This window comes from Montipora foliosa, chromosome 6 (assembly GCF_036669935.1).
Source record: "Montipora foliosa isolate CH-2021 chromosome 6, ASM3666993v2, whole genome shotgun sequence".
Classification (NCBI taxonomy): Eukaryota; Metazoa; Cnidaria; class Anthozoa; order Scleractinia; family Acroporidae; genus Montipora; species Montipora foliosa.
Window position 1 is genome coordinate 59636360 of NC_090874.1, and position 10000 is coordinate 59646359.

A 10000-nucleotide genomic window follows, 5' to 3' on the forward strand; every position below is an offset into this window, starting at 1 on the left:
ACAAGCAGCAAAACTATGTATTGAAACCACCAGAGGTTCATGAGAAGTAAACTCCACAGCAAGGGATTGAAGAAAAAGTAAAAGGGTGCTGTTGGTACATGAACACGCCCTCCACATCCACAAATGAAGAGCACTTTCAGTGGGTAGAGGTAAAGACGACAATAAAGCCTTTTGCAAAAGATGATAGTACAAAATTAGAACCTACATGTAGAAATACAGTAAAACACACTGTAAGACATTTTTAAGGGTACCTACACTAGGTTAGGTTACTAAGAAAAATTAATAACAACATGGGAGAGCCACAGGAAAAAAGACCTACAGTGCAGTTGTAAACAAAAAAGACTGGCACAACTCCTCCCTTTGTAAAGAGGCCAAAATTGTGCATGTCCCCTTCCCACCTCAGAGTAAGACGTCCACATTAACACCAGATGGTTTAACTTACCAATACGTCCCAGTAAAGGGGTGAAAAAGAAAAATACCTAATTGTATCCTATGCATTTATGCAGTGTTGCTTTGATCATAATAAAATTTTATATTATCATACAAACACAGATGGCATTAACCTTTCTCTGACTAATGGTATTTGGTTGCTGTTCTAAAAGCGTGCTCATTCCACAAAATATTAATTTAATATTTTCTGGAATGAGCACACTTTTAGAACAGCAACCATAAATCTTCTAACACCTCACCAGGAAAATTCTTCTCTGCCTTTTAAAACCATTTGGACTCTGAATTTAAAATTGCAGTTTGCGGTTTAATTTTTCACTTGTATCAATCAATCTGGATGAACCATGTAAATGGGTCAAGTTCAGCATGGTGATTGGCCGATTTTCATCGCACCACTTTATCCCACAAACTGCCATGGCAAACCAGAATGGCAGTGGCCAAAAATGAAACCATTGACTGCAATTCAAATGGAGTCTCCATGTTTATGGTTGCTGGGAAGGTATAGTACTGTTATGTGGTGGCACAATCCTTAAATGGCACCTGCAGTTTCATTTTAAAGCAATAATAAAATTATTATTAACCTAGTGTCACATCAGTTAGCAAACTTACCATGATAATGTAAAAAAGGTAAAACTAACACCAGCTAGGACATCCGGAATAAGATGATACTTTCCATCACGCATCTTGAAAGCCACACAAAGTTTTGCAAACTCCAGAAAAACATCACAGACATCATGAAGAAATAGTACCAAAATACCAATTTTGTGATATCTGAATCAAACAAGGCAAATCAACACTTGAATCCAGAAATGCATGGGCCATTTTCACATCCAATGAACGTGAATTGCCCCTTTAAGGCTACATGTAAGCATAATCATTGCTACAAATATATAGCAATCATGAAAGTGTAAGGGTTATGTAGTTATTTTGGTGACAGAGATTAAATTGCAGCTATAGAGTATCTTTACTTGAGATGAGAGTTAGGGGACACTTTGTGGCATTAAGGTATCAGTATACCCCAAATGACAACCTCCCGTTGTCGCTGCTTCACGGTCACACGTTTCATAAAAACCCAAATAAAGTACCGTATATATTTTCTGAAAGCTTAGGAATTTTATTTGATTTCAGGCAAGAAATAAAAACCTTTCCCCTTTCTTTGTATTAGAATAGTGATCATTTTCCATAAGTATGACGTTTCACAAATTGAGTTCGTTTCCGGTGAGAATTTAACCGGAGAAAGCGAGCAACAATTCGCTACATTTTCTGCACACCTTCATCTAAAAAACTGTGTCGGGGAATTTTGATTCATTGCCTGGTTTGTCTTTTATACGCTGCTAAACTTTAGGCTTTTATAAAACACGCATTAGCTTTGCTGAAATACTCATTACTTTCGAAGGAGGCAAAAAATAAAAATTCCCTGACATGGTTTTTTTTGCCACATTATCTGGCAACATTCTTGCCAAATTTCAGCGAAAAAGGATGAAAACTTGCTGTAAACGAACTGTAAATGTGCACCTCTTTTGATGAAATTTTAGTTTTGGGAAATAAAGCAAAATACACTATATACCTAGCCTGCGAACGCAGACGTACAAAATGTATTTCTGGCGGTCATTTCTCTCCTCCGAAAAGTGAGAGAAATGACCGCCGGAAATACGTCTGCATTCGCACGCTACACTATACCTGGCGTTTTTCCAGTGTTGGGAGATTATAATAAATTATATCTGATCTCAAAAGGTGTGAAAAGTAATTACCTTTTGATCGATAAAGTGAGGGCTCTTCTTACATAGACAATAGCAATTTATCTTGCTCAAAGTATAAGCCTTCATCACTAGCGGCGAGCACTTCGGCCAATTCCTTATTAACTACTTTTAAGGTGTACCGTTTCGGTGCCTTCTTCGCACTTGAAAAAGGACACGATCTTTTGCGTTTCTTTTTTGAAGACAACAGTTTACTTCCACAACAAACAAATTGATTATGCGCGACTGACTAATCGCGTGATGCAAAGCAAAACATGCTGTGCTTCTATCACATGACTTTTAATGGAAGTTTAATTGATAATGACAACTTGTTGACAGCTTCTCATTAGAGATAATTCAAAAAATCGTTTTCTTTTTTAACTTTGTGTAGAAGGATCATTTTTATGCAGAAGAACTCAATGAAATGTACCTGGAAATAATTATCAAAAACTAAAATTTGGCAAAATTATCAATTTTGGGGTATACTGATACCTTAATTGCCTGTACTCCCAGATGTGACTGATGTTGAAGTAGGGGAGAAGAGCAAAGGGGCCATTTCATGATGCATGCTCATCAAAATCGTCATGCATATAATTATGTGCATTTCTGGACATATCTGCAAACTAAAGCTGCACATGGCCCCTATACATTGTATGTGAAACGGCTTTCAGTTTGTCCAGACCTTTCTTTCTTTTAACGACAGATTCTTCAAAACCTAAGATTAACCTCATAAACAACAACAACATGAAGATTTGTGTTTGCTTAACCCTTTCACTCCCAAGAGTGACACTTATAGATTTTACTCTGTCTAACGCCAGACGATTTTACTCGTCAATGGGGAACCCCACAGGAGTGAAAGGCTTAACAACAGCTAGATTCACTTAAAAACTATGTGCCTATTAACCCTTTCACTCCCAAGAGTGACACTTATATCTACATGTAGATTTTACTCTGTATAACACCAGACGATTTTACTCGTCAATGGGGAACCCCACAGGAGTGAAAGGGCACTTGACTGCCAAAATTTTGAGCTTTGATTTTTGTCCAAAGGCCATTTACTTTGAGTGTAAGTTTTGGATTTCACCGCCCGCCATACATGTAACTCACGTTCAAAACTGACCGATTGGACCTCAGAGGGTTGGATCCGGGGAAAGGTGACATCAAGGTTTCACTAGCTTAAAATTTCAGCGTACATGTATATGCAAAGCCCAAAACTCCTGTGCTGCGTATTAATTCTGTGGCATACACACGCATTGCATTCTTAAGCTAGTGAGCCTTTGATGCCACTTTCTCCTCAATCCAGTTCTCAAGATCTTAAAGTTGGTAATGGAAGACCATTAAATAGGAAAATTCGAGTTAAAATAAACAGGTGTCTTTTTTAAATCAATCCAAAGAAAAATAAGATGACTGGGGCACTTTAAAATGTGGTGTTTGGGAGCATTCTTTTAAAAAAGCCATGGCCCCAGACAAACCTAAAGAAATGGGTCCTTAAGCTCCTTGTTGATACAGTTAATTACTCTACTCAAAGCAGCTGCCATTAACACCAACTTGTTTTGGAAACCTCTGAGATCAGAGGCCAAAGAGAAGGAGGGGCTGGGATGGGAGGGGGAGGGTTGCTTTCCCTTACACTGAAAACCTCTCACCTCTCCCTTCACACTTCTGTGCTGCATACCATACCCCCCCTCCCCTCCCTCCAACTTTCAAATGTACTCCGTGGCCCCTGGAGTTTGCTGCCTCAGCTTTACTGTTTGTAGCTACGGTACATTGCTTGTGGTCAACAAAGTACTCTTACAAACACTATCTGGCGAAAACCTGTGAACCCATTCTTTCCTGAGTGATACAGCCACTTTAGGGAAGAATGGGTTAAATGCTTCTGAACCAGAAAAGTGAAATTAACATCCAATTCTGTAGTGCCACATGACTCTGAATCATAATCAGGTATAATGGCTTTAATTTAAATGGGAAAACAGCCAAGGCATAGATTACTTAGCATCTTGTTGTGTACAACTTACAGTATGTACAGTACCTGACAGCAAAAGAGAAGGCAATAAGTGCTATAGTGACAACATGGTGTAAAAGCATTAGAATGAAATCTTGTCTCCACTGATCCATAAAAACTGTGGCATAGACAGCATGGAGATAAAATCCAGCTTGTACCACATATAGGACATATATGTCTTGTTCAATTGGCATGCCCTTGTACCAACCTAGAGTAAAGAAGTGAGATCACGTTGAGCAAGAAGTGGCTAGAAAAGAACAAGAAACTGGCATCGATTTTGATTTTGCTTTTTGTGGCCACTGTGAATCTACCCTGCGAGCAGAGCCTCTTTTACATGTATCTCTTTCTTTCTTTTAGCTTTCTTTCTTTTATAATCTCTTTCCTTCATACACGGAAAAAAGAGGCTCTGCACAAATCTAGTCCATCATTTGAAGTCACCGTAGCCCCAATTCTTGGGCTAGTCATTCCGGTTTACTCTCGTCAAACTGGTTTTTCAAGCGTGAGCATCAATTTTTGGGAGAAACCGATGGTAAAAAAAAAGAAAGTAAAAATGGCGGTGAAAGGTCCGGGGAAAGGAAACCACAAGAAAACGCTTGACAATGCTCTGCTTTGTGTTGTATCTAACTTTGAAAATGTGCATGATCTGAGCAAGCAACAGTCAGCTGCTATTATGTCTTTCACATCTGGGACAGATCCTTTCATATCTTTGCCCACCTGGCACGGAAAATCTCTTATTTATCAACTTGCGATCCCGCTCGCCAAAGAGTTGCGAAAGCACTCTAGACTCTTTTCTCTACCCATCCGTCCGATGTTGTTGGTTGTGTCACCACTAAATGCCCTGATTGACGACCAGATGGATTCCGATCTTGTGAGGTTTTTGGTTTAAAATGTGTGAAGCTCGACGAGCTATTCCATGTTGTCTTTTTGCTGACAACGGCAAAGAAATGGACAAAAATTTATTACGCATGTGCAGAGCTACTGTTTTTGACACTAAATATGCAAATTTGTGATGTTCTCGTTGCCGTCGCCGTTGTCATTGCTAAAGCTCCCTATTTTTTTTGGCCCTTTATTTACACGTCATTTTCGCGGTCTATTAAATGAACACCGATTCGGCCTGGGTTTGAAACTACTTCTTAGCAACGCATATGTACCGTAAGAAGAGGTTCTGCTTGCACGGTGCTGTGAATCATTTATGACAAACAAAATTAAAAACCTTACAAATAAAAGTAGAAAATAAATGAGAGCCAATTGATACACAAAGCATAATGTTGTGTTCCTAATTGACCTGGGCCCGGTTGCTCAAAAGCCGATTAACACTAATCCCAGATTAAAAATTAACCAAAGAGTTTATTTCTCGTCTCTCAAATCCTGTTCAGCGCTGATATTCGGCAAAACTTTACATTAGAAGAAGTCACCCTTGAAAAGCAAAAACAAGCAAAAGAAACTTTCACCAAACAGTTGAAAACGTGAAACAAAGGTTTACACTAATCCTGGATTAAGTTAATAGGCTTTCGAACAACCGACCCCTGATCAGTTATTATTACAGTGATTGACACCAGAGGAAAATACCTGTAAAACAGTGCTCAGCAATAAATGATCATAATAAATTGTATTAACATACCTTTCCAACAATAAGCAGAGTCTTGAAAAAAGTTATATTTTCCATTAAATAACAGATAGCAGGTATAGGAATAAACCACAGTGTAGTATAAAAACTTGAAAGCACTTTCAGGAGATTTTGTCAGTTCTTTCTCTGGGACCCTACACCAACTGAAGAAAGGCTGAAAATTCAAGGAAAGTTGGAATACCAAATGTTAGTGACACTGAGAATTCACTGTGAGCTTCTCAGACTCTAACAACCAATAATTATTTTAGGTGGAGGTTATACTTTGAATGGGCCGTTGGAAAAACCCAGATCGGACCGGACCGGACCAGATCGGATCGGATCGGACCAGACTGGGCCGGACATGAAATCCCTGGGTCACCAGTTAAGGTTACTTCCGACCTTTGCGGATGTCCTTCGTGAAGAAATTTGTTATTGTATGCGTGTTAGTTTCAATAAAATCCTAACAAACAAAATAATTTTTATACAACCTCACATGTAAAGCCGCACAAGTTACCAACCTTACAAACTTATTTTGGTCTTAATAAATGTAGTTTACGATAAAAAATATAGTTTAACCGAGTTTTCCTTTTAGAGTCAGGAGCCAGTAAGATGTGAAACCGCCGAGGGTTCTTCTATTTAATTTATCGGGGTATCGGATGCCGCAGCACGAGCAAAATGACTACAAACTGTTATTCACAAGACATCAATCAACGAAAATGTCTCGGCCGTTTTCGATATTCTGATTGGTTATCTAGATATTCGCATCTAAGGTTGGAGTAACCAAAAATATGCGAGACGTGTTGTGTAAATGGACGCTAGAGAAAAAATATTTTAAATCTCCGAATTTCCTGACAACCTTTTGTTGATTGATGCCTTGTGAATAACTTTGTGCAGTGATTTTACTCATGCTCGGCATCTGATACCTTCAATAGAAGAACCCTCAACAGTTTCATGTCTTACCGGCTCCGATCCTGACACTTACCAAACTTGCTTATAAAAAACAATATTTTTATCATCATAAACGACATTTACTGAGCTTTCTTCTGATGTATAGTTTGTTAGGATTTCATTGAAACTAATGCGCATGGGAGTTTTTTCTCGAAGGACATCCGTGAAGGTCAGAAGTAACCTTAACTGGTGACCCAGGGATTTCATGTGTCTACTTAAGGCGGGAATTTTGTCATTTGGTTTGGTCCGGTCCTGTGCCACTAACACAGGATTTTTGGTTTAGTGTTTTTTCGTGGCTTGAGTCCTGTCAAATATTAAAATTTTTCCTCACGTAGATACTGCTCTAAGGCCAGATAGATAAAAAAACAACCTCCAAATAAATGTTTCTCCCTTCTGCTCGCCAAACATTACTGCCTAACATCTGGTTATGCAGACATAAAACGAACAGTCCAAAATTAATCGATTTCCTCTGTTATTTCAAGCATATGGTGTATCTACATAATCAAAAAAAAAGCGACCATCTTAAAGAAATGGGAACCATTTGTAGCATTTTTCTGCCACTTTTTTTTTTCTCCTCTTTCTTGTGTTGCTAGTTAAAATACCTATCCTAACCTCCAAATTTATGAAGAATTGCAGATTGGGTGAACCTAGTTTCATCTTTCTTCCTCTTTCCTGACCATTAGCACTTCTGAGGTCCAAGTACTATGTTTGCAAGTAATCACAAATGTCTGTAAATAGTGGGGTGTTTTTTTTTGGTATTGGTTCTATCTGTAGTGGTAATAAATTTGTAATCAGTGCTGAAATTTTTAAGTGTAGTGCAAGTGTTGTACATAGCTATCTTTAAAACCCAATTAAAAAAATAATAATAACAACCCATTGACCCCAGAGAGCCAGACTTAATAGATTTTACTCTGTCAGATGATTTTACTCCTCAATGGGTGGCATTCTAGGGTGTGAATGGGTTATCAAAATACATCATTGTCATTTTCACATCAGCTGCACATTGTTGTTTGCAAACAAAGACTGAAACAGTCACGAGTAACATTGTAGATCCAAGCTAATCCTCCAGGATTCTAACTCTTGTCTCACAAATCTTGATCAAATATAGCGGAAACAGTGTTTTTGTATCAGGACTCAATCACTTGACCAGAAATGTAAAAAAGTAAAAATTTCAATTCTTGAAATGATAATAATGCAGTTTGTACTTAAAATTATCAAAAATTTAACACATTCACTCCTGGGGGTTCCCCATTGATCGTCTGGCAATTTAGACAGAGTAAAATATTAAGTATGGCCAGTTTAGGCTGGTTCAGGGGTGAAAAGGTTTAATAATCAAATTAAAATAATCCAACCCAGTACTAAATGACCTCTGCAAAATTATGTGCAATTATGTAAAACACTAGTTATTCTTTCAAAAACAATATTACGGAACAGCAATACAAGGCTTAAGCCAAGGAAAGCTCTCCACAGAATAATTCTATGCTTTCTTCATTGAAATGTCACAGTGAATGAGTTCAAAGTCCAAGGACATATATATAATTGCATATAGGACTACAGATAATAATTAAGCAAATAAAAAATATCCAGGGATACATGAACCAACAGATGCGTGTCAAAAACAAACCCTATTAATTAGCAACGTCTTTAAGTTTCAGTTGGCAGAGAATTTATATGCAAATTTTTAGCAATGATGGAAAATGAATGTTTGTTCAAAATGCAAAACAATTTAAGTACTAAGCTTTCCGCCTGTGTGCAAATTATGTCTACTTGGTAGTAAACTTTAATCTTACAGATCAAAAAGGTCTGAAGGCTACGATTGCACGCTTGTAAATATTTTTAAGGGTTATAAAAAGTAAGCTTATTTTAGAAGTGCGACAATATTCAAATCTGGTCCTTTATATAGTGCCCGAATGTTCCACCATTCTCAAAATAATATTTAAAATGGCCACTTACGAATCAAGAAGAGAAATTAAATACCCGAGTTACCATTAATTCATTTGGTCACTTTCCGGATGAGATAGGGTCAACAGACCACCATCAAGAGCAAAGAAGCCATGGTGGGGGTACATCTTGGTTAAAAAAAAAATTACTCCCTTGATGGCAAATATTATACCTCTAGAATAACAGTTATCGTGGAGATACAACTTTGGACAGCTTCGTGACTTGCAACGACCGTAATTTGGACGTTTTCAAGGCGCACATGCCATGTTAAACGACCTTTGGTCGAATGTTCTTGCGACAAAAAGTTCCGAACGTGGTGTACTATATTTGGTGTATATTTACACTTTCGCATCCACTATTCCAAACTCGCTGGCTGATAATTAAATTGCATCGATATACCGCCAAAATTCCTCGGAATGAAATTTTGTAATCCTTGTTTGGAAAGAATCTAAAGAAAGCATATAACCCTACCTTGAAGACTGCTATGTTCAGTAAATATCGTAAGATGGTGAAAACTACGCCGAGAGCAACGCAAAGGAAGATGTCGTATGTTGATATAAAGCCATAGATGGAAAGTTCATTGATGAAATCTATTAAAAATGTCCTTGTTGGGCCATTTGTTTCCCATTCGAGCCAGCAATGATGATATATTTTGCTGAAAGTCTCAAAGAATCCAACCTCCATCTTGGGTCCGCCTTGTGTGTCGAACAAAGAAAATGCTTTGTTTGGGGAGGGGAGGGACAATGCGATTTTTGTAAACAAGTTGTGCGGACCATAAGTATAAATGCAAGCAGTAATCGATTCAGTTCCGGAAAACTACAATTTCTTGTCGCCAAGGCAGGTCCAACAAACGACCTCAAAGACCCTATTGAGCTACTACAACTCCTGGGGAACTAGTAAGTACTGTCCTTCGCCCGTAGCCAAGCAACTTCTTTCCCATCCTTCCCACGGGCATTTCGCAATTATAAAACGTGAAATTCTTCACCCGTTGCCTAGCATATTTGTTTCATATCCTTCCCATAGGTATTTGGCATTTTAGCTCAGTTGATTTTTAGTACCCAAAACATGAGGAATTACGGTGGGAAAAGGATTGCATCATTCTGTTCCGTAGCCTGTTAAGGTGAGTGAACACTTACACTTCCATTTCTGCCACATTTCTGCATTTTTTACCCTGAAGTTGAAATTTGGTCACTGGAACTTAAGCACGCGCGTTTTTGAGATGCGGACGTAAACCGGAAGAGAACATTTCGCTTGACAGGACAGTATTGTCTCCCAGATTTTAATACTAGTCATCCCTAATGGAGAAAAGGTACTTAGCAATGT

General features: G+C 38.2%; 1 protein-coding gene across 1 annotated transcript in view; it reads right to left on the minus strand.

Moving 5' to 3' along the window:
• Positions 1–9404, minus strand: part of LOC138007976 (ceramide synthase 1-like) — a 17417-nt gene extending 8013 nt beyond the window's left edge. The window contains exons 1-5 of the mRNA XM_068855128.1: positions 9149–9404; positions 5804–5963; positions 4210–4390; positions 1057–1218; positions 1–168 (exon numbers count right to left, since the gene is read on the minus strand). The exon at positions 1–168 is cut by the window's left edge and continues 110 nt beyond it. Coding sequence (XP_068711229.1) covers positions 1–168; positions 1057–1218; positions 4210–4390; positions 5804–5963; positions 9149–9361 — 884 coding nt within the window. The 5' untranslated portion in view covers positions 9362–9404. The remainder of the gene's footprint in view (positions 169–1056; positions 1219–4209; positions 4391–5803; positions 5964–9148) is intronic.
• Between the last annotated feature and the right edge of the window lie 596 nt (positions 9405–10000).